The 24963-nt window shown below is 41.8% G+C and overlaps 1 protein-coding gene across 2 annotated transcripts in view; it reads right to left on the bottom strand.

Annotated features, from left to right (window-relative positions):
- The window catches only part of LOC138282607 (polyamine-modulated factor 1-binding protein 1-like), a 1030040-nt gene that overhangs the window by 420073 nt on the left and 585004 nt on the right, over positions 1–24963 (bottom strand). For both annotated transcript variants that reach the window (XM_069220389.1, XM_069220390.1), the window contains exons 13-14: positions 12824–13003; positions 1742–1825 (exon numbers count right to left, since the gene is read on the bottom strand). In XM_069220389.1, the coding sequence (XP_069076490.1) occupies positions 1742–1825; positions 12824–13003 (264 nt within the window). The remainder of the gene's footprint in view (positions 1–1741; positions 1826–12823; positions 13004–24963) is intronic.

Raw genomic sequence — 24963 nt, 5'->3', positions numbered from 1 at the left:
AAAGAGTGAATCAGAAAAGCATATGAGAAACCTTGTGACACTCCAGGGCCTCCTTGATTGCAGGAGCCACTGGAAGTCATACATTTTTATACAACCACACTCTGCACTACTTGTACGTATCACTGCCACTCACTTGCACCTTCACACTTTCACTGTTTGTTCTGGAGCACCTACCGTCGTTCATGATGCATAATATGACAATTTATTATTAATATTATATGTTAACATAAGATTTGAAATGCTCAATAAATCTTGTTTGTTTGACATTTATGGCACAGAGTGATTTCATTAAGTTGTTAGCATACTGTGGAAGTCTAGGCTACTTCCCCCTTGCACTGACCTATATTATTATTACATATATTACCCTGGTCATGAGGGTTAGTGGGCAATTGCCTCATTGTATAACTCTCTTACGATTCAGCCAGATGCCTATCGCCGTCCTTGTTTCCAACACTGTTCCTTCCAACAAAGTTGTCCTTCCAATAACTGCTACATTTATGATAGAAAAAGCTTGGAGATCGGCCCCATTCTGCATACACCACCTTGAAAACCTATTGTCGAGGCTCCTAGGCGGGGTTAACTTCAAGAAAATGTGTAACCACAGGAGAACCCACCTACTCTGCCAAACACAGAGTCGTCAATTAGCCAAAGTTCTCTTTCTTTTGCTCCTCTTCTTTCACTCGTTTGTCTCCACGAGAACTTTGAAGCGCTTTTCTGAAAGCATCTGTACTTTACACAACGTATAGATAAATAACGAGATTATATTGTACCAAGTCAACAAAAGCTAGCTAAATAATTTTATGATTCTACTTCTCCCCAAAGCTGCCTGTGTTTCATTATTTGGTGAAGTGCTCGTGCACAGCTAGTGATATGGTAAAAATTCAGTTTAAAAGTGTACCTTGCTGCCTTACATATCACACTGTGTATGCGATAATGCATGGTGCTCAACGCGGCATGCAGTGCTTGATTAAACACCTGCACCGCGTCTACTGGAGAACTAAAGCTGAGGCAAATGGCGCGATGGCGGGAACCAGCGTTACAAGTCAACAAAGTGAGTCTCTCACATTGACGTACTGTTAAAGCAGGTGACGGCTGGTGTGAGGTCTGCCTGCCATTCCCTGAACAAATGCATGATTATGTGCGATGGACAGTGGCAGAACGGAAGTACGTCGCCACCTGGCATGCGTAAGACAGTTTTTCTCCGACTGAATATCCCCCTTCATCATTTCCTCCACAGGGCGACGCAGTGCCGTCGCGCAATGCCCACTGCGCAGGCCTCTCAAGGCAGGCGTGGAGGGGAAGGCTTGTGCCCTTTCCTCCAGGTTGGGAATGAGGCAATTTGTGATGCACCGTTAGGTGAGAAATTGGTTTGCCTGGTCTCCATAAATCTCTGCCATCTGGGTAGATTTCGTAAAATGTGCTCGTGGAAAAGTCCAAATCTTCCCAACCACTAATCTTTCAAAGGTTTATACTTCTGTATTGACATACGAAACCCACTGCCTTATGAATTTTGAAATTCCATAGCACCCTTTGTTCGGCTTATATTTTGGTTTCTGCTGTGCTTTTGCTGGCAAATTATGCATTTTGTGAAAGTCAAATTCTCTCAGTAAATTTGACTTGAAATGCACGTTTCTTTCTCTAAACCGATAAGCTCTTTTTTTAGCACCAAACATGTAAAATGAAACAATTAACCTATGAAAGGGTAACTCTGTATTTGAGAAAACACTGAAGAAATAAATACCTCATCGTAACATGAAGAATACTGATTCTGGGCATCCGCCAGCTCTTTCTGCATGGCCTCGTGTTTACTCTCTCTCACGTAAATCTGCAAATTAATGTGAAGAAAGCTTTAAAACACCAATCAGCATGTCGTGTTGTCTACAATTGTTCTTGTTAGCTTTTTTAACAATTGATTGCAACACAAGTACCTGCTAGATTGCAGGGCTATTGGATTGTAGTGTAGTGATGCATAATTCCTTTCCCCACAAGCATGAAAACAATGACGTGCAAAAAGATGCAAGCCATCCGAGAATTGTGCACCAGATCTCAGCATGTTACACATTACTTACCCCTTGAATGCGCTACTTAAGAACCTACTTTTTGCTGTGGTGAAAACCACTATTGGCGATGTATGGTGCAAACTTTGCATTGCTGAATAAAAGACATAGAAAATGCCTCCTATTAGTATTGTGAGAATATTCGGCACTAAAGCAAAAATGCTCCCAATGTACTGCAAACATTAAACTTAAAATGTAGAGTGAAACCCTAGAACCCCATTATCTGTACTGCAATTGTATAATAAACCAATGGAATCTCTGTGCATTTCTACCGATTATAAATCATTGTTACATGTTCATCCTTTATTTTTTTTAACCCGTCTACGATTATGTTTTAATTAAAAAAAATAAAATAATACATAAAGTGAAGCACGCTGATTTTGAATTTTGTTTCGCACTAAGAAAGAGTTCGTCAATTTATTAAGTGAAGAACATATCTTTATTTTACACATATATCGACAAAATGTTGCAAAATTAGAGTGTCCTGGTGCAAATCCTTAGATTTGAGCACATTCTATGTGTACCGTTTTCCAGTAAGCAAGCCACAAAGTCGTGTGGGGGGAATTTGAACAAATGTTGAACTAATGCCAAGGTTAAGGTGTTTGGGTGTGCGCGAGCGTCTCTGTAAATCCTACTTCAAAAAAAACATGAAGCTAAAGACAAACACAAGAAGTTGAGCCGATTTGGTATTGGATGTCTCATGATACGGTTCTGTAAAAGAAGGTTGGGGCTGAACAGTACCTCGTTTTAAAACATTACAAAGGAAGGTTTTTAGACTCTCCGCCCACCACACATAATACAATATTTTCTTAGTGTTTTCATTTAATGCTACCCTCACAATTGCATTTTGGTCAAACGGAAAACAAAACGCTTTCCTGCCCATTATGGATCTCTAAAGAGATACAGGAGAATGCCTCTGAAAAAGTCCTATGGAAAACCATATTGTTCAGAACTGGGCCATATCACAAACTTAACCCCAGTACAGTAGTGGCTGGAGTAATAGGTTATCACGAAAAAGATAATTCTTTAAAATAACTGTTTTCAAAAATGCAAACCATGGGACAAACATAAATCAAACTCTTCTTGCTGCATGGAAGTCAAAAGTAAATCTTCCACTTTCTACTTTTTACCCATAAATGAAACTGCACAACATTGTGTTTCTCGGTCCATTTTGATTTTTAGAAAACAGAAAAATACAGAAAGCTGTAGTTCTATTGAATGACACTCTGCACTGTCCTTCATGACTCTCAGATCAATGCAGGTGCAGGCAGACAGGAGGGGGAGCAGATGAGATTCCCATAAGTAACTTCCGAGATGCCCAAGTGTTTATAGATAAGTCTAGTGTTCTTCTATGAGTGCATTTTTGTGGCACTCCTAAAAAAACATGGGTGTTTAAAGTTTTGCTATTAAACGACACATACCTCGGTGTGGCGGCACATTTGTCATTTCATAAGTTTGTAAATACACGAGGGACAACCTCAACTTTTAACAGAACGCAAAACAAACAGGGAAACACCAATATGAGCACATGATAAATATTCATAAACATTGATGGAAAGTAAAAAAAAAAAAAAATACATAGTACAAAAACCGGGGGCCCTAAGCATAAGCAAAATACAGCATATATTGACTCTACTTTCCAAACATTAAAAATGGGCCAAAGTCTGGAACAAGATCAATTTACTCAATGTTAAAGGTTGCAAAGAGTTCAAAACCAGATTGCCCTGTTTTTTTAATAAATGGCTAGCATTTCTTTATTACAATCTCTATAACGTATTTACAATAATTTAAAAACAATATGTGTGCTGTATATGTTTAACAACTGTCAAACATACTTTTCTAAGCTGTAAACTATATAAAGGGGACAGTGGATTTTGCAACAGTGGAATATATGCTGACTCGTTCGCTCACAATTCCCACAGTGGATAACTAGGAGAATACATTTACCCTCATTTCCCACTAAATGGGGGCCCAACACTCTCAAATTATTTAAAACTTTAATGGGCCACTTTGTTCATTTATTGGCTTTAAAAATTGACCCTTGAATATATATTTTGACAACAGGTGTAATGTTTTCATAGTCTATTTTATTACAAAGCGATTTCCTTCGTATAATCCTGTTGTACATCTCAGTCCTGGTAAAACCGTGTTTTTACAAGGACTCTTTCCATTCAGACTCTGAACACCGACACACAAATATCACATACTCCTCGCTATCATCTAAAGCACAGTTTCCGAGGGTAGCTATGTAAGTGTCCACAGTGGTAAAACGAGGGCGACTTACATCTCGCAATTTGTTCCTCCCACGATTGCGGTGGAGAGAAAATGGTTTTGTGATAGGAAATAAAGTCAAACCATGATGGCCTATTCCGCATCCCACAAGGGGCAGATTTAGTAATCTGCAATGCAACACTGCAATCAAAGTTGGTGCACTACGTTGCGCATGGGGAGGCGACATCACAGTTATATTTACCAACTATGGCTTGTTGCTGGTCTCTTCCCCTGCACTGGAGCACAAACAGGCTGCCTAGTGTCATGAACACACTTATGCACCATAATGCACCACACTGCAATGGTGTGTGTTTGATGAACTGGAAGTACACCTTTACTATATAAAATCCTGTACCTGGACCATTTTTGACAACACTTCACACAATGGATGTGTGCGGTACAGTACAGAGTGCATTCAATGTGTGAACTGCTTCAAGAAATAAATACGTATTTAACTTTGGCCCCACCTCAAAGATGTGTTATTTGTTTGACCCAAAGTACGGTCAGACATTTTTAGTAGGTAGGAATTTGCATCAAAAATATCCAAGTATCACCCATATTATGCCCTCTTGATGTAAGGTGAAGCATTACACTGGGTGTGGAAAAAGGGCACATTTCCAGCACACAGGAAGGCTTGTCCTACAAAGCATGCACCTTTTCAAGGCTTTGCGACCCCTTGCATCACTTTGTGTGAACTTGTGACAGCCAGTCTTGATGAATCTGCCCCAAGCAGCGCAAACTGTAAAAACACGTTTTCCCTGTTCCTTTGCACCAACACAAAAATCTGCCTCATGGCTTTGGAAGATTCCTTTATAACAGACAATACATTCCTCCTTGGGAATAGGAGGTCATCACAAAATGTAAATAATCTGTATTTGGCTTCCATGAAGAAGGGCAAATTCATGGTGTGCAATGACACGGCTGGCACCTTTCACGATGCTATCTACTCCCTCCCCAAACCGATGTCCAAACCAGGACGTCATCAGCCTGACCCCCGCCCCCACCACCCTTTGCTATGACACGCAGCATCTTCTGCATACACTAAAAATAATATTATGAATTTTGCCTAATGTTTCACTTGATAGTAAAAAGTCACGTGACAAATCATTACTGTTTTATTTCAAGTGTGATGTACTTCTCTCTCGCTTAAAGCAGACCCAATGTTTTTTTTTTTTCAAATATTACTCTTGATCAATGCCCGACTCAGAAAGATAATGTGACGTCGGCACTACATGAAGTATTGATTTTTTTTTCAATTAGATTTTTTCAGTATGTGCCTGTTTTTGTAAATTCGCTGGTGTACATCATGCTAGATTCAGAGAGCATTTCGGAAAAAATGAGCCATGTGGGAGATCCCACCACCCATTAAATGCCCCTTTCGTCAATTCTAAACACAGAAAAATGTATCTCTCCAATTCGGAATATTGAATGTCTTATGGAAAGTGAAAGGTCGTTTGTAACTGTCCGCAGGATTGATGGAGTTAAGGTATCTCCTTGACCTTCACCCTGCACTCACAAAGAACAGTCTCAGTTGGCAGAGCATCAGGCCAAGTTTTCAGCAAACATCTCTTCTTATTCTATTAATGCCTGGCAGATTTGTTAGCTGATATTTTTCATAATTATATCACAGGATTTAATTACCCTTTGCCTTCCCGAAAGCGCACTGACAGCTATGTATCCCCAGTATTTGAAAAAACGTAGTAATGCAGCATTTCTATCTGCGTTTGCAATTGTTTTCCATCAGAGTCTCCCGAATAATTGCTTTAGAGGTCTATACAAACACACCCAATGTCAGTCCCCACACACAAGCCATTGTGATTACTTACTGCCTATTAAGGATACGGGCCTCAAGACCTCAGCTCGCAGTATGTTTTACTCTGTCTCAGCTGTGTTCCAACGCTTGCATTTTTATCACACCCACGGTGCAGACCAGTTCATAGTGTTGCACGACATAGCTCTCAACTGCGATGTACGGGGCATGCACTTTTATAATACTCAGTGGGCCTCATTACTAGTTTGGCGGTCCGACTGTTGGACTGCAATGGCCGGGGCGTTCCTTCGAACAGCACCTGGCCGACGGTCCTAGAACAGATGTATTACGAGTTCTACATGGGGCTGGAGTGACTGGCGGGCGGAGGCATGGGGCAGTACCATGGAGCTACTGCTGGCCATGCTCTCCTACCTGTCAGCACGATGGGAAGCCGGTTTTCCATGCACCATGCCGTGCATGGGACACAGAGCGCCCCCGAACACCACATTTATTGGGGGCCCACATGGGCCCTCACCTCCCCCTCCATGCAGCCGTACCTCCTAGTGCCCCTTCGTTTTGGGCCCCTTACCTGCCAGACAGCCGATCCTTTCATGGCGATAGAACTTTCAATGAAAACTTGGCGGTCGGGCAGGTAGTAGCCATGGCTGTCCCGATGCCAGGATCTCTAACATTGATCACCGCAGTCCCTGCCATACTGGCTTACAGTCAGTATGGTGGGGCCAGCAGACCGCTGGCGGGCTTTTGGCAGTCCAACACCCAAACTCATAATACAGCGTTCGGACCACCCCTGCCAACATGTCAGTCCACAGACCGCCAAACATGTAACGAGGCCATTTGTTATGTGATTTGAATGCTGTTTTATAGCGTTTCAGCATCCCCACAGGCTTTGCAGCGCTTTATCAGATGACTTAAAAACAAGAACATATGTGAAAAGAGCAACATTACAAGCCCAATAATAAGATGATTTACAATATGCAGACGGTGTACTGGTCCACAGTGCCTCCTATTTTGAAAGGGAAAATGTTCCCATAGCACCAGTAAGATTACAAATTTTTTTGGACTTTTTGATGGCTCCAGAAAAAATAATTAAACAAAAAGAGGGACTGGGAGAATAATGGTCCAGTGTACGTTCTCCCTAAGCATAGACCAATAAATGAAAAGAGTACACTGTTCCAGGAAAATGTGTCAAGAAAGGGCGCCAAGTATCGGTATTGTGATAGGAGTGCCCTCATGCGTCAATGAAGACGCTAAGCATCATCATTGGGCTAAATCCACGTCAGACCGGCACTGCAATATCTGACGGGTCACCACTCATATGGTGGTGGCACTAAACCGAAAGTGATAATGCAGATCCATTGATATCTGCAGTACCTGCTGACAGTAGAGAGGAAGGAGAGTGAAAAAGTGAGTTAAAATTGGCTCTGTACACCCGGTATTTAAATTTAATGACTCAAAGAAACGGTCAGGCCAAGATTAAAATCATTAGAGGAGTACTAGGAGGGAATAATGGCCACCGATACTCCTACATAAAGGGAAGGAAGAGGTATACTCTAACCTAACACTAAGGGGTCGACATGTTTCGCGCCCATGCGGCAATAAATGATCCAATGGCGCTTCATCAGGATAGTGTTTAGTAACTTCTCCTATGCAAAGGTGTAGTGAGTGCTATAAAGTCACTTCTATACGTAGACTAGTCGTCAAGGTCAGTCACACAGTAGGTCGCTCATCCCAGGTGGAAAACAGGCATCTTAGCTCTGCACTTCAGCTTGCATACTGACTTGAATAGAAAGATGGCACAATAATTGCGTACTGTCTGGGCTTTAGTTCTACCAGATTAGCTGTTATAGTATAGAGAGTGGGACCTCCTTTCAGGTTGAATGTAACTGCATCCACATCAAGCCTAATTCATGTAAACTGGTGTATGATGTATAGCAAACAAAGGTCACTTATCCAGACCATCAAATTTTGTGTGTCTCCCAACTATAGAATGATAGGTATTAAAAGTCTTTCGAAAATCACAACTGGATCTCATCTTTCAAAATTTGATTGTTGACTCCAATTATTTACAAATGCCTCACACAATGAAAAGGCAAGCTGGCATTATTGATGTTGGTATGGGGCCTTCCTTAACCTTTCAAAGAAAGCCAAGGGAGTGCGCAAGACAATGTGCCTTTCCCAGGCCTCTGAGGGTGATGACTGGTGGGGACCACATACTACAATAAATCAAGGTAGGACTTTGATAGGATGACTGAAATACCATCTTCCACTAACCAATGGACTCAAATCTGGTGCAATAACTACCAAGTATCTAATTCTGCAACACTTACTATGTCCTTCCTTTTTATTTTCTTAATACTTCGTAGACCACATGAAACGTGTCTTTATAGAGCTTCAGTGTACCCAGCAGAGCCAAAATGCATCAAATATTAAATTATACAACTGCGCTGTCACAAAACCTTGCAATGCCTGAAGTAATATTAAATTCAGAAATTAGTTTGAAATGAAAGCTATAGTCTTACATTTAGATGTGGTTACCTCCGTATCGTGTTTGAATGTTTTTTTAATAGCCCACGTTATGCAAAATGCAAATACGATTTGATTGACACATTTTTTGTGAGTAATATTCCTAAAAAAGGAACCATATTCCTAAAGAAAACGTAGTCTTCAGTCCCATTATTCAATATCCAAAATTAACTAACACGCCTACAGCTTTTGGCATTGACCTTTACTGTTCATCATAAAATCTATTTAAGAGAACAGTGTGGGTTTTGTCTTGTTTTTCAAAGCTTATATAAGTCGTCATGACTAAATTTCATCACCCAGCCTGACAATGGGTGACACAAAAGAGTGAAAACCTTTGTGGGGATACCCCAATAGCATGGAACAAATCGCTTTAGTAACCCTCTCGAAAGATCAATTTAAGATAATGATTAGCACAGGTAATTGTCATCCAATAATGTGTGTTAAATATCTATAGCAGACATTCTTCGTTTTTGGGGACATTTGCATAGATTCACAGCAGATGTCTCCACAGTCCTACTGCAACTTGGTCATACTACCTTCACTTTTGTGGTAAACTCTGCATAGTTACTGACGCAACTAGTTTGGCTGCATTATGTGGCCGTTTTCCCTCCTCTATTTAATGCCAGCATTTATTCTACCTTCATTTGCTCCTTGCCGTCAAAAGGGAAGATTTCAAGGAGCAGTATATTCCACATCAAGCATTTCACCAGCACAGGAGGGAGTTCTTGGGAAATGGCTTGCCACAGGACGCATCGAAGACAGCGCTCAGGTCAGAAGACTGACTCAGTCTTCATTTCCAAGCCTAGAAGGAGTTATTGAGACACATGCTGCTGGAACTCGCTACCCACAGTTTCCACAACAACCGCAAATCACACTTCTCTGCCCCCCACTCATGAATTGTCTACATACTCCTGGTAAGGAAGAGAAAGGTAGAAAAACAGCGACAGGGGAAGGAAAATGAATGAAAAGGAACCTGCAAGAGTGAAATAAAGAGAGGGAGTGCGAGTGGCTGAAAACAGGCATGCGATGGAATTAAGTCTCCCCAGCTTTAGTAGTCAGTAACCTCGGCATTTGGCAGCGGGTTCCTAAGAAAAACTTTGAGCAACATTGAGCAACTAAATATATTTTACAAATTAAGCACAAATTATAGCAGCAAATTCATTGGGCTATCTATTCAAGAGAATCACAATTCAGGGACACCAGGAACATAAAATGAAATTAGGGGTTATTAATATCGAACAGGTTAGTAGTGCTAGCTTGGGACAGAAACGTCCAAGCACATCACGAAACCTGCCTGTGAATAACTGGCTCTGGTCCTGTTGACTACATTTGGCAAGCCACGAAGGCTCATTACAATCTGAAGTGGGGCTCTGTTCCTGAGCCAACTCCAATAATTAACAATGACAGGCGAGGAAACCCAGAAGAAGTGCCTGGCAGTTAAAGTGTGTGCTGGTACAATATATTAAGGCTCACCAAAGCATGAAAGGGACTGCTTAAGCGGCCCGCGAGAGGAGATGATGTATGCAGAAGGAAATGCTTTTAAAAGAGTTAAGCATAAGGGAACGATTAGATAACCGTCTGAATAGCCCGAGATCCTGCGATCTGATTTCCAAATGATGAAACATTCAATAACCCAAATGACTCTGCACAAACTTATACGCAGAATAAATTATTTCAAATGGAGGCTTGGAAGGTATTTGTTCAGCTGCTCCAGTGGCTGCAAGGTTAGGAACAAAAGCTATTATTGTTCAATAGAGTTTTTTCACAGGAAATAGACAGTGGCAAACATACAGTAGTCCAACACATGAGATCAGAGGCAGAGTTTTCATAGTAAACTAAAAGCAGATGTTGGACAGGCCCAGGATCGTTACTGAAACTATTAGTTATGCTTGCCAGTGAAAGCCACGACAGTTTACCGAGAGTTGTGTAACTGATCAGGACAGGGCAGGTCACTAGGCCCGTGAGCAAGCTTACCTCAGCCATGTTGCGCACTGCACATACCCAAGCCACTAAAGCTGTAAAGAAGTGTGTGTGCAGGAGTGCGTACAGGCCTCGTGTCCACTTACAATAAAGTGCCCCAATATTGACCACGAAGTACTTGAGTGTGCATAAAAGCTCGTACGTGGACACTCCTTTGCGCGCTATCTCCCCACACAGCAACGAGAGCTTTAAGAGTTGGTTGCAATTCATGCAGCCCTCAAAACATGTATGTGCCTGAGTGACAGATCTGGTGGGAGTGAAAAGCAGGGTACAACTTTTTATGCAGTGTACCCAGACGTCCACAGCACCCAAACTCGGCTATTTATAAATACAGAGGGCCAAAACGCTTACATTGACCATTATCTCCATTTCAAGTTAACTGCGTTTCATAGTTTTTGGGGCACTCTCAAAATCTCTAGAACAAGATCAATTCCTCAGGTGAGAGCCTGTGATTAACTGCATCAGAACTAAAATGTCAATTTCGTTGCCCACGGTTGCATGAGGCCAACAGTGAATGTGCCAATAAAGGAACAAGGCCTCAAACTAAAGCTAAGTCAAATACGACTGAAGAAACGAATACTGAAATTGTGTATCACCGTTTTTTTTTTTAGATAATGTGATAACTGACTCACCATATGGCCAGGCCTCTGGTCAATGTTTCACAAATATCATCTTTAATCACGGTGCAAAGAAAGTGATGCAGAGTAATATTTCCAACTAAAAGACATTGGGTAATCGCTAACAGAGTCTAAAATGCAGCTTCACAATGAGTGAATGAATGCATGATCGGATTTATAACACGCACAGCTCCTCTAAAGCGTTTACCAGGGCTCAGAAACTGACACTCCTGCTAATAAGCCTTACAGTGAGGTAAAGAGAATTGGTTTTAAGGCTTTCTGCAAAAGATGGCCATTTTGGATGGCCCAAACATCTATCGTGAACGTATTTCAGGCCCAGGAGGCTATGACCCAGAAGGAGAAACCACCTCTCCTGGAACAACGGTAAGAAGGGATCACAGTAAGGAGAGCATCTGAGAAGCCAATGTTCTCCCCGGTTTAAAAGACCTAATTCTATCCAAAAGATACAGAGGACCTGATTTTGTAAAATGTCTGATACACAAGGACCGGGGAATTAAGCAGAATCCTCTTTTTAATGGAGAGCCAGTTGATGATCCAGTTTCACTCCTAAATTCTGTGCCACCAGCACAGAATGGGGACTGGGGAAAAAGGCCTGTTAGACCACCAATTATTCCACCAGTCAAAAGAATCAGAACCAAATAGCAAACCTTTTGTGTTATCTGAATTTCACTGTAGGTTTTCAGCCTGCTACCGATTAAAAATTGTTCTCACACAGGCTTTCAAAACTCCATCAATGTCTGCCAGTAGGCCATTCTCACACATCAGATGAAGCTTCTCACAGAAGCATTCTACCTAAAGATGATTAAGATGCTTCGATATCTCAAAGAGCAAGAAGATCCTAAATACTTTCACCTTCAAAAGACTATGGAATTCAAGATAGGACAATGAGATGCCTGTTAAAGATACTAAGCCACAGTTGGGAGGACCAAGAATCTAACTGAATAACAAACTGATACAGCATAGCCTATGTGTAGGAAGGGACCACAAATGATCCGAGACATAAACAAGGTTTATGGCATCTAGAGGAGTGGTTGATCTTGCAATAGTGGTCTGGGTAATTCATTTGACCAAAGAATGCATTTATACACAATTGTTTCTTAAAAACCCAACTACGTTTCCAACCAATTTCCCCCACTGTAATTTTCTTTGCCTACCTCCACCTGACAAGTAGAGTAAGATTGACATTGTTGGAAAATGTAACAGCCTGGCTGATGGGACAGCAAAACAAAATCACAGAAGCAATAAAACAGCAGTGTTCCAATCTAGATCAAGGACTAAAGATCAAGAGCCCGGGGTGACAATTGGCCTGTAAATTTATCCTTACATTTATTTCTATTCTCCACTCTTTACCACTGTGCCTACTTGACCATCACATCCAGATTCCTTCTCACACTCACAGACGCACCACACACATGTATACATAGACACAACAGCATACCATCCTCATTCCCATATCGGGGAGAGTTTAGACTAGGAAAAGTTATATGTGTATGCAAAGACTCCAGTGGATGATCTTGTAACAGACACCTGCTCACACATGTAGGCACCTATTTGTTTATGGTTAAAACATGTAATTCCTGTACCTTATTTGCAGCAGCTTTCTTTGTGTCTTTTAGATTCACATTCGCTTTGTTTAGAGCATCTTGCTGTTTCATAATTTGGTCTTCCAGTCTTTGATTTTCTTCCGTCTTTTTTTGGAGTTTGGATTTCAAGATCCCGGCTTCTGAAAGGAGGTCGCTGACTTTTTTTTCACTGTTATCCAGCTACAAAAAATATTTTTTTGCAGTTGTTAAAATTCTATAGTCCATCAGAGAGACAAGTTACAACCTTTAAAAATAACATATAACATAATTCATATCAGAATAAATACTGTGTTAAGAACAAGCACAGAGCTTGTTAAAAGTTGTTTTATTACTGAAATGTATAATATGTCTGAAGAGTGTATTTCTAACAGATACTAAGGTCCTGATTTAGAGCTTGGCAGAGGGTTTGCTCCCTCACAAATGGGACAGATATCCATTCTGCTATATTACAAGTCCCATAGGCTTTAATGGAATTGTAATATGGTGGATGGGATATCCATCACGTTTGTGAGGGTGTAACCCCCTTCGCCAAACTCTAAATCAGGCCCCGAGCAGGGTTTATGAATAGACATTTCAGGCTCGATTTAGAACTCAATGGATGGGTTACTCCATTGTAATGGTGACGTATAGCCCGCCAGCCAAAATCTAAATCCCATTCTATCTTTTGTGATTTAGATTTTGGCGGGCGAGATATCCGTCACCTTTGCGACGAAGTAGCCCATTCGCCGAGTTTTATATCAGGCCATTAGTCTTTAAGGGCCATATGTACAGACACATTTTCCCATTGACACAGAATAGGAAAAACCCTTTGCTACATCTGGCCCTAAGTTACTTACCCTTGTAACAAAGTTTTCAGTAAAAATGAATTGGAAGCTGAAAATATTTACAGTGATGTGAGAAAGAAAAAAACTCTTAAGATGCTATATTAAGACACATCTGACTTTCATCAATCCTCACCAAGACCCAACAATACACACATCTAACCTCATGTGACAAAAAAGACACACATATTTTACTCTTTCAGCATTTATTAGCCCAAAAATCAAGCAATATTCAGTAGTCTCATGTGAAGAAGAACGGTCACCTTTTAATTCAGGTACATGTGCAACTTCCTTTAACAGCACTAAATTGAAGTAAACATTTCCTGTAACAGTTTACCAGTTTCTAACATTTCCTAAGAGGAATCTGGACCCATTCCTCTTTACAAATCTGCTGAAACTGCATATTTCAGTATATTTGTTCATTCACAACTTTCTGTAGGCACCATCGCAGCATAATAAAGGGACTAGTGCTTGAACTCTGAGTGGGGCATACAAAAATCTGTTTTTCTTTCAGCTATGCAGTCCTGTTGAACCACCTACTTTTGACTAAGCTTTAGCTTTTCATTTGAAATGCAGTAAAATGAAGATGAATTTATTGTGGATTTAACAGTTGTGTTTGGTTTTCGCCAAACATGTCCTGCATTACAACTAAACAACTCAGCTTTGGAGTCATCTTTCCCCATGACATTGTTCTAGAAGTCTTGTGGGACATTTAGGTGTTTTTTTATGCCTAAACCATACAGTGACCTTCTTTGAATGCAAAGTTGCATTTTCCTGGCTATTGTTCCATAAAAGACTGACATATTCATTCTTTTCCTAATGGTAGAATCATGAGCTCTAATGCTCACTTATTGACAGAAGCCAGCAGATCCTTCTATGTTGCTTTGGTGTTCTTTGTGATCTCTAGGAGCATCAGGTGGTCTGATCTTGTGGTGAAATTGCTAATTTGCTCAGATGCCTCTCCTAGGTAGATTGTCACTCACTTAAACTTTCTCAGTTTGCGAATAGTTTTGCTCACTGTGAAATGATGGACCTCATATTGTTTGAGAATGATTTTACCACTTTGAGGAGCAACAATGGTTTTTCCCTGAGAACATCAGATATAATTTGACCTAAACGTGATGTGTTATCTTATTTTCTTTGCATAAATATGTCTGTGGACTATACCATTTTAAGTGAAAATTGAATCAGTGGTCTTTCCATGCATTTTCTAATGAATGAATAAATTAGATTTATAAAATGCAAGTTATTCCTAAAGGGGTGTTGTGGTGCCAAGAAGATCAAACTGAAGAGGAAGATCAGGCAGACAATGAATTTTGCTTTAAGACTACAAATATTTGATTTTTCATTATAGTCCATTTATCATTGTATGGATTTATTAGGTCACTTCACATTTTAGAGCGCCTTAATAATAAGACAAAGCCCAAAGTGACATGCTCTGCTCTCAGAAATATCCAGTTACCACCAACAAAATGACACATAACTTTAATAATAGGGAGATAAAGGTTATAAGTCTGCATTATGTGAAAAGTAAATTTTCCTTCCCACAAATAGTACCCATCTCACAGACACATAATTTCTTGAATGAGCTCAACACTTAAAGCAGTTTGGCGAATTAAGGTAAACCAATGCAGTTCCACTGCTCATTTCAGGGACAGGCCTAAAACACATTTTGTATAATGAGGGGAGCTGTGTTGCATACTGGAATGAGATCCTTTACCTGTTTACATTTGGTTGCAGACATATTAGGAGGGATACCACACATAATTGGATGAGCTTCATGAAACCACTTGAAAATTTCTAGATAGGATCTTGAAAACACCAGATTTTTTCTTCCGATCCTGGGATCTGAGTGAGATTTTGCATCAAAGGGATGTCTGGGAATCTACTCACATTATATCATTTGACCAACTCTTGGTGGAATATGCGTTCCACAACTCTCAATTGTTCTGTTATCTACAGATGCATCATGCACTTGATAAATACATAGATAGGCTGTCCCCTTATCCTTGATTTCAACTCCATGCATACCCGGATAATCATAGAATGACAAAAAAAAGGCATCTCACAACTGTATAACTCCTTTGTAGTGGATACTGCATGCTCACTGTGTGACCTCAAAACCCACCAACTTGAGCAGAATAATAATGTTCAGACTTTGGTTAATTCAGTTAAATTCTTTCAGATTATTACTCTAATATCCACAAAATGTTAGATGAGGGCAGCATTTCGATTACTTCACCATAATTTGTCTGATTGCTAGAATTTATCATTAGGCATTTGACATGAAATTATGGCCCTCATTCCGACCTTGGCGGGCGACTACTGCCGCCCGCCAGGCGGGAACCGCCAAGTGGCCGTCATGCGGCCACTTTACCGCGGCCCACATTCCGACATTCCCGCTGGGCCGGCGGGCGCTAACCATGTTAGCGCCCGCCGGCCCAGCGGGAATGAGGCCGCAACACAGGAGCCGGCTCCTAATGGAGCCGGCGGTGTTGCGGCTGTGCGACGGGTGCAGTTGCACCCGTCGCGCTTTTCACTGTCTGCCATGCAGACAGTGAAAAGCAAGCCGGGGCCCTGTAAGGGGGCCCCTGGACACCCGTTACCGCCAGCCTTTTCCTGGAGGTGTACACCGCCAGAAACAGGCTGGCGGTAAGGGGGTCATAATCCCCAGGGCAGCGCTGCTTGCAGCGCTGCCCTGGCGGATTATCACCGCTGGGGGAAAATCGGCGGGACACCGCCGTCCCCGGTGGTGCGACCGCGGCTTTACCGCCGCGGTTGGAATGGGGTTTGAAGCACCGCCAGCCTGTTGGCGGTGCTTCCATCATTCTTGCCCTGGCGGTCGAAGACCGCCAGGTTCAGAATGACCCCCTATGTCATTATCCCACAATGTGCAATTGGGGTCTGTGAGTAAAAAAAAATCATATTGTGGCAGCACCAGAACAACGCAAATGAAAAGAACACAATTGGCTCGTGTTCAGGTCACTTGCGTTTTTGCATGTTGCTTTAGCACAAAATATGTCCTTGTGTCAAAAATTTACGCAAGGTTGAATTTCACATTAAAATATAGTGCAAAATGGCAGGCTTTTATTATGGCGATTAAAATACATTTTTGCAAAATTTCAAGTAATTATGCAAAAGGAAATTACGTGAATTTCATAGATTCCTACAAGATATTATATAGAGTAACCATCATCCCGATTACCAATGTCCCAAAAATGGCTTTATTTGGGTGTAGTAGGGGCCATGGAGGGATCCTAGGCCACCTGTATGGTGGCTAACATTGGCATAGTTAATGCCAGTTAATGCAAAGTTAGAAGATCGCCCAGCAATCGCGTTTGAATAGGGCTCCTAATCTGCAAAATGGCTTGGAGGAATGCCCTGCTGTACAAAAGGCTGAATAGTCAGTATATGAGGCACATGGAGGCCCCAAGAAACATTAAAAGATTTGAGGAACTCGGTGAGGCCATTTCCAAACTACCAAAAATATAACATCATAGAACATGATATATATGTAATGTATTTTGGCATTAAATGTATTGAATACCTACATTCCAGTTGCCAAACATGTGTGATTTGCTGCAATTGTTTGTTATGTTATTTTAAAATAATAAAAAGATGTATAAAAAATAAACTAACTTAGTTTTCAGATAGTGTGTGTATTTTTTTAAAAAGCTTTCACCCTGACTACCTGTTGGGTTTGTCCCTTTTTGTAGGGTCAACACTTAACATTTTACCTTCATCCTCCTGATTTCTGAACCCATTTTTGTTGGCTTCTAGGACTCTGCGCACTTTATCACTCCTAACAGTGCTAATGTGCTCATGCTCTCTCCTTAAAATATGATAGAATTGGCTTATACCCTATTGGCACATTATATTTACTTGCAAGTCCCTAGTAAAATGGTACTATGTGTACCCAGGGCCTGTAAATGTAATGCTATTAGTGGGCCTGCAGCACTGGTCGAGCCACCCACTTTTAAACATGTCTCAGTGCTGCCCTTGAGGCCTGTGCGTGCTGATTTTCACACTATCATTTCAACCTGGCAAAATAAATCTTTGCCATGCCCAAAACTTCCTTTTTAATATGTATATGGACAGCCCAGAGGGCACCGTGCAATGTATTTAAAGAAAATGTAGGACATGTACCTTTTAATTTGCACCTGTCCTGGTACTGAAATAACTCTTACATTTATTTTTCACTCCTGAAAGGCCAACCTCTCCTATTGGATATCATTGGAGTTACCTTATTACATATAGGAAGCTGTAAATTCCAATGGGAACAGGCAACTCATTCATGTGATGTCTTTGGAATTGTAATGAAAACTCCTAACTGATGGTGAAGTTGGATTTTAAATTACAATTTTAAAAGTGCCACTTTTAGAAAGTTGGCATTTTGCTGCCTTAATCCATTTGGTGCCTGCAGCCTGTCTCTGGGTCACATGGATGGGTGTATTTGACAGATGGGCTTTGTGTCTTCCTTCTTGATAGCCTCACACAGTAGAGGGTATAGGTGAGCCTGGATGGGCCATCAGTGGCAGGATGTGAGGAGAAGGCTGGGCACAGCTCTACTTACACTTGAATAGGCTGTATCCTGCCTCCACAGAAAGGGCTGCATACCCCAGTAGTTAGTATGGAGCCAGTAACAGGATGACAGGGCCCCAGTGCACTTCAAAGGAATGTCTGTAGAAGCTTCTCCCAACATCACAGGCACAACACGGAATAAATACAGGACATTGGGCACCAACTCTTCAGTACTCTTCTGGACCTGTGGATACTCTGCCAGGAAGAAGGACTGCTGTGCTGCTGAAAGGATTGCCACTATGTTGGATTGCTGCTCCAAAAGACTGTTGCCCTGCTGTGTTGACCTGCTTCCTGCTACCCTCTTGCCAGGGTGAGAAGGACTGGACCTGCAATTCTTGAACCCAGATCCCCAGAGTGACTCCAAGGGCTAATTGGCAGGCCTCAAGGACATAAAAGGCTTCCAAAAGCTTGCACAAGCACCTGGACTCTGCCATCTATGAGTCCACTCTGCCAAGTGGTGCCACCCCAGTCCTGGATCCTAAGAAGTGGAACCATGGTACTCTGCCAGCCTCTGTAGATCCACAAAAAACTGACGCATCTCCTCTGGTGCATGGCGCAACCTCAAGCAGAATCTACACATTGCCGCTGTTGAGTGGATTGGACCCCTCACAAAGACATGCATCACCTCCGCAGCCTGCAACCTCTTACGAACTGCCAATGCGTGGTGCATCCTTGGTGAAGGCCCTAGCATACCTCGTCAACAGCAGCCTCAGCTTCAATGCTGGACTCCACATCGCCTCAACTGTGCAACATATCCTCAGCGCCAGACCTTGCATCGCAAGCATTCATTGACAGAATCCTTGACTACAATGCAGGACCATTGCATTGCAGCCTCACAACACCTCAGAACTGACACAATGCTTCAGCTGTGCAATACATCTTTCAATGTAGATCCTTACAATGCTCTGCAAACCAGGACTTACAGTACTTTGTTCAGCGTGCCGAACTGGGTCCCTGTAGCCAGGCAGCGCTCCATTACAGTCAGCCTAAACGTGTGAATTTGCCCTGGTGTGGCACGACCAGATATCCACAGTTGGCGCTTTGTGCTTCTTGGAACTATTTTCACCGAAATCTCTAATGCTGCATATCTCTGGTTCTCCTGAGTGGACTTTTGCTGTTTTGGTCTTCTCTCATTTATTAAAGATAACTCTATTTTTCTAATGTGGTGTAGGATCCTTTTTGTATGGTGTTTTTAACTTCATTACTTTTTGAAGTGTTGCACAAATACTTTACACATTGCCTCTAGTTCAAGATTGACTGCTCTATACCAAGCTATCAGATGTTTCAGCACAGGTTAATTTAGGGTTTGCTTATGCCTCACCCTGACAAGGATTGTGGTTGCTGCTTGACCAGTAACACAATTTCTTAATTGCCTTATTCTTTATCTTTGCAACTGGTCATACTTTTGCCAGCCCTCCCTCCCCTAGTTTTATTTTCTTCACTCTTACATGCAGTATATGGCTAAAATATTTCAGATCATATTAAGGTTAACTAGGTCTGAAAACCAAATGCGGATGAAGAGCAAAAGCATCACTAATAGAAAGATTGCTCACAATACCACCAGCACCAACTCATTTACTACCTCAAGTGGCACCAGTGGCAGGGGTACGAGTGCAAGAATTTGCATGCAAGAGCAGGCAACAAATTTGCTTCCATTAAATCGACCAGAGAACTCTCAATACAGCATACTCCTTTTATGTTACAACATCCAGTTAATGCAGCAGTGCCAACTATGAATACCAGCCTGGAGACCAAAAACAAGTGGTGCTGTGGCAACACCCCGACCATGGCCAAAAACTTCATAATGTGTACTACCGTCACTGACAGAAGGCACTACAGATCAAAAGATACAAATACCAGCAGCACGATACCACAGTGACTTTTAACTTCAAAAACAAAAGCTGTCTCATAGTATATAATACTGGAGCCACTGCCACCACAAATGTGGTGGTCCCTGGCAACACAAAACCCAAAACTGTTAATATTGCCCTCAGCCACACTGCACAATAGATGGATTTTATGATCAGTAAACAAACTACTCTTATATGACTTAGAATTACGGCGTACTAGCATATATCTAACTTGGTCTCAGTTTTTAAACTTACAAGCAGTAATAAGCAGAGTTAGCTGAGCTGACAATATTGCTGGAGGAGCAGTAAAAGAAGATAGAAATAAGTCATGGATGAACCTGATGTAGTGGACATCTGCTGACATGGCGACCCACGATAGGTGCACCACAACCAAGAACTTTTATGTGAGCCCAAATAGTGAGGGTACATGGGCATCCGTGGATGGGGGGGCAAACAGGGGTGCTTGCCCTTTCTGGATTTAGGTACTGCCTGGTGTGCAGGCTCAGAGTGCGGCGTAACACTATTCCCACCATAGTGTTATGCTGCCTGCACAAATACGGCCGCAGCCCCCGTTATAATTATGCCCTCCCTTGAAACAAATTCTGCGGACGCCGATGTAAGGGGACCCTACTGTATGCTCTCACGGAGATGCATGGAAACATGAAAGAGTAGAAAATTAATCCCAGATGGAAAATTAGCTGAAGAAAAGTGTGCATTAGAAAACACTGTTTCTTGGGTGAGTAACTACTTTGATGTGGCAGATGACCGTCATATGTTCATAGGATAGTGCCGGGGAAGCCATGGTAAAGGTCGGTTTATGAAGAGTTTGACAGAGGCATGTTAGCTGTGCCACGATCATATCCCTCTCATACCCCTCAAAATCAAACACCAGACCCAAATGCGACTAACGTTGACAGACAGGTCTGACCACCCCCTTTATACAGCCAGTGCCATGGCTGCCAGACTTGAGGCCAGATTTCACGTATTTTAAATAAGATACTAAGGCATAATTTTATGTTTTGTGTATATTTTCACAAAGTACTGGGACACTGTCAGAATTAGCAGTTGAAAAACCTAGGCTGAGAGACACAGCTGCCATCGTTTTGTTAAGGTGTAGCTTGATCAAAGTGGGAACTAATGTTTTGACATCAGAAACTCTCACTTATAGTTGTTGTCTGGTCACAACTACAGATATTAAAGCACAACATGCATATATTACGAAGCGCCCGTATGTTACGAAATCCTTTGTGGTGTGTACTGTACTCTCACGAGGTGGTTTTAGGCTGCATGAAGTCAGAAGCAGCACACCAGTGCAGCCTCTAAATGGAAGCAGACAATCAACTGTTCCCCCTGTTCTGTACATGTATATTTCAAACATGGTACATTCCTGTTCAGATGAAACATGCACTTAGAATACATTACAACTGACGAATATACAAACATTTCAATATATGGGATCATTGATGAGGGAAGCGGCAGAAGTAAATTTCTCCTTATTAACTTGTATTGGAGAGGAGTTACTTTTAAGTGGGAGAAAGCTGAACTTACAATTTCTCGACTGAAATGATTAGTTTCTTCCGTTACCTGGAAATGTTGACATGTACGTAATATGGTACTAGCGGCTATCTTACCATCACATAAATGGTATTAATAAGTATGCGATAAATATGGCGTTGTAGGCAGATGGCAACCTGTATGCTCACTTTTATGCTTAAATTAAGCATATTCACAACAATCGGAGTTTTCAAGTGGGAGAAAGTGACAAATAAGTCTGCTCTATGTTAGGTGTCGTGCAATCAACCGCTATGAAGTGCTCGCAAGCAGTGACACGCAAGTCCTGTACATGACAAGGACTTTGAAAGGCATGCATGTATTTCGTATAAAAAAAAGACAGTTAAAAATCCTGAATGGATGAAATTTTCACAATGCCCTGTCACCAGGAATGAGTCAGTAAGTGCAGAAGTGATCAGAGTTACGTAATCCGAAGCTTGTCTGCTCTTACTTACACGTTAAGTTTCTATGCCCTCTGTGAAATCAATTTCTACACAATACAAATAATAGATGAATTGACGTATTTAATACATTATTGATTTTCTTGTGAATTCTATTTTTTGCCAGTAATTTTGAACTTTACTTATACTTAAATGTTTGCTATAATATTCAAAGTTCTGTTACACTCATTTTGATTGTAACCACTTCACTTTCTGAAACATTAGGTTGTTCAAAGTATTTTGCAGACAAGCGCTTTATCAGGACCTAATTACATTTAAACAAACCTGCAAAAGTGATTATACAATAATTGTAGTTTTTTATGGATCCATTTAATTGTGTATTGATTCAATTCAATATCATATACCTAAATCAATTTCTCTTATGAATTGATCAACTGTTTTCAAAATTATTTTTATTAATTTGACTTTATAACACTTTATAACTTGCATGAATCACCCCAAACGGGCTATCTCGTCAACCTGAAGCAGCTGAGCACAAGTTCCGGAATGGTGCCCTTTTAAATAGTTTCCTAAATGTGCTGTAATCACGGCAGTTTCAAATGGAGAATGGCAATGTACTCCAGAGGGTGGGGCCCAGTAGGAGCAGACTCTTCCACCACATCTAGGGCCAGATGTAGCAAAGTGTTTGCGCCTCGCAAATGGCGAAAATCGCCGTTTGCGAGGCGCAAAGCCACTTTGCTATTCAGAAATGCATTTTGCTTGTCGGCTCCGACTCGCAAAATGCATTTCCGACTCGCAAATAGGAAGGGGTGTTCCCTTCCTATTTGCGAGTCGCTGTGGGATGCAATACCATTTGCGACCGCGTAATGGCATTGCAGTTACCATCCACTTCAAGTGGATGGTAACCCACTCGCAAATTGGAAGGGGTCCCCATGGGACCCCTTCCAGTTTGTGACTGGACCCCAAAATATTATTTCAGGGCAGGGAGTGGTCCAAGGGATCACTCCCTGCCCTGAAAAAATACCGAAACAAAAGGTTTCGTTTTTTTTGCAGTGCAGCTCGTTTTCCTGTCAGGAAAACGGGCTACACTTCAAAAAAAAAAAAAAACTGCTTTATTTAAAAGCAGGTCGCGAACATGGAGGTCTGCTGACGTCAGCAGGCCTCCATGTTAGCGAGTGCCCATACTCGCTATGGGGCCGCAATTTGCGACCCACCTCATGAATATTCATGAGGTGGGTCATTGCGACCCCATAGGGAGTTGCAGTCGGTGTCTGAGACACCGTACTGCATTGGGAATTGCGACTTGCAATTTGCGAGTCGCTCCGACTCGCAAATTGCAAGTCGCAATTCCCATCTTTCGTACATCTGGCCCCTAGTTTGTCGAATGCGAGGGGCTGACAATAACTCCTAGTGGGCTAATAGCCCATAAACGTCTGACAAAGGTAGTTAGGACCTTTCCCCTACAGAGGTTTGGGGGTTAAATAGCATCATTTGAATTGTTTTCTTTTCTTAACTGGCAGCCAGTGTAGAGATCGTAGAAGAGGAGTGGATGCCACTCTAGGGGGTGATTACAAATCAGCATTCAGCTGTGTTTTGCACCACCTGTAACTTGGACAACAGTGACTCCTTGGCAGAAGCCCATAATACATTCCTGTAGTGCAGCCAACTCAAAAGAGCCAATAACAAAGTCTTTCTGGCTGTCAAAGGGAAAAATGTAAAAGCTTTCTTCGGTAAGCGTAACATGTGAAACCAGGTACCTGTTGTGGATAAAACCTGTTCTTCCATAGTAAGTTCCTGTCTACCCTAAATTCAAGGTATTTTACAACCATACTTGGAGTAGGGGCCTTGCCTAACTCTGACAGCCACCAATCTTGGGACCACAGATGTTAGACTTTACCAAACAGAATAATCTCTGTTTTCCCCGGATTCAGCTGCAGCAAGTTATCTGACATCCACCCAGTGATGGCTTTCATTTCAGCTGAAAAGTGGTCCTTCACCTTGTCAATATGTTCATCAAAGGAAATGACCAACTGTGTGTCATCCGCATACGAAAGGATATCAAACCAATGTGCTTTAATTACTTTGGCCAGGGGTGCCAAATAAATGTTAAATAGTGCAGGGCTCAAACATAAAGCTTGAGGTACCCCTTTATCGACCAACATAGGCCTGGATTTGAAAACTCCCAGTGAGGTGCACTGCACTCTTTCTTTCAGGAAGTCCAGGACGCAGGCCAGGGCAGGGCAGACCCAGCAATCCCAATCTCTTGTAGTCTTAGAAGAGATTTGGCATGGGACACTGTATTGAATGATGTGGACAGGTCTAAGAGCATGAGCATGACTGGGATGTCTGCATTCAGCGGGCGCCTGATGATGTCAGTCATGTCAACCAAGGTCGACTCAGTGTTATGTTCAGCTCTAAAACCTGATTGTGAAAGATCCAGAATCTTGCACATTCGAGATAGTCAGTCAGTTTGTTAATTAGACTTTCCAGCAGCTTGACTGAAAGTGAAAGTAATGAGATGGGTCTGTAGTTTGAAAGAATAGATAGATCCACATTGCTCTTCTTTTAGATAGGGATCTGCACTGATTTACAGGCAGAGGGAATTTTCCCTGACTCTATAGTTTGAATAGTGACTTTATCGCCGGGCAATATGGCTAGCCAATAGGGCCATGATCCTAAGTGGAGAGGAGTCCACTGAGGAACCAGATTCCACTTTTTCAAGCACATGCCAAATTTGTTTCAGTGTAAAAGTTTGAAACCTTTCCAGCCTGTAGCACCTGGAATTAGAAGAGGGGACGCAGATTAATTCAGCAATGGACTGATGCAACATACTAGTAAAGTTTTGATAAATTAGCTTGATCTTATCCTCAAAATAATCAGCAAGAGATTCGCAAAATTGCTGCATAGCCTGAAGTAGCTGGGTACAGTCAAGAGGA

This window comes from Pleurodeles waltl, chromosome 2_2 (genome assembly GCF_031143425.1).
Source record: "Pleurodeles waltl isolate 20211129_DDA chromosome 2_2, aPleWal1.hap1.20221129, whole genome shotgun sequence".
Lineage (NCBI taxonomy): Eukaryota > Metazoa > Chordata > Amphibia > Caudata > Salamandridae > Pleurodeles > Pleurodeles waltl.
The sequence above is the reverse complement of the archived record's forward strand: the minus strand, read 5'-3'. Positions and strand labels throughout refer to the sequence as shown.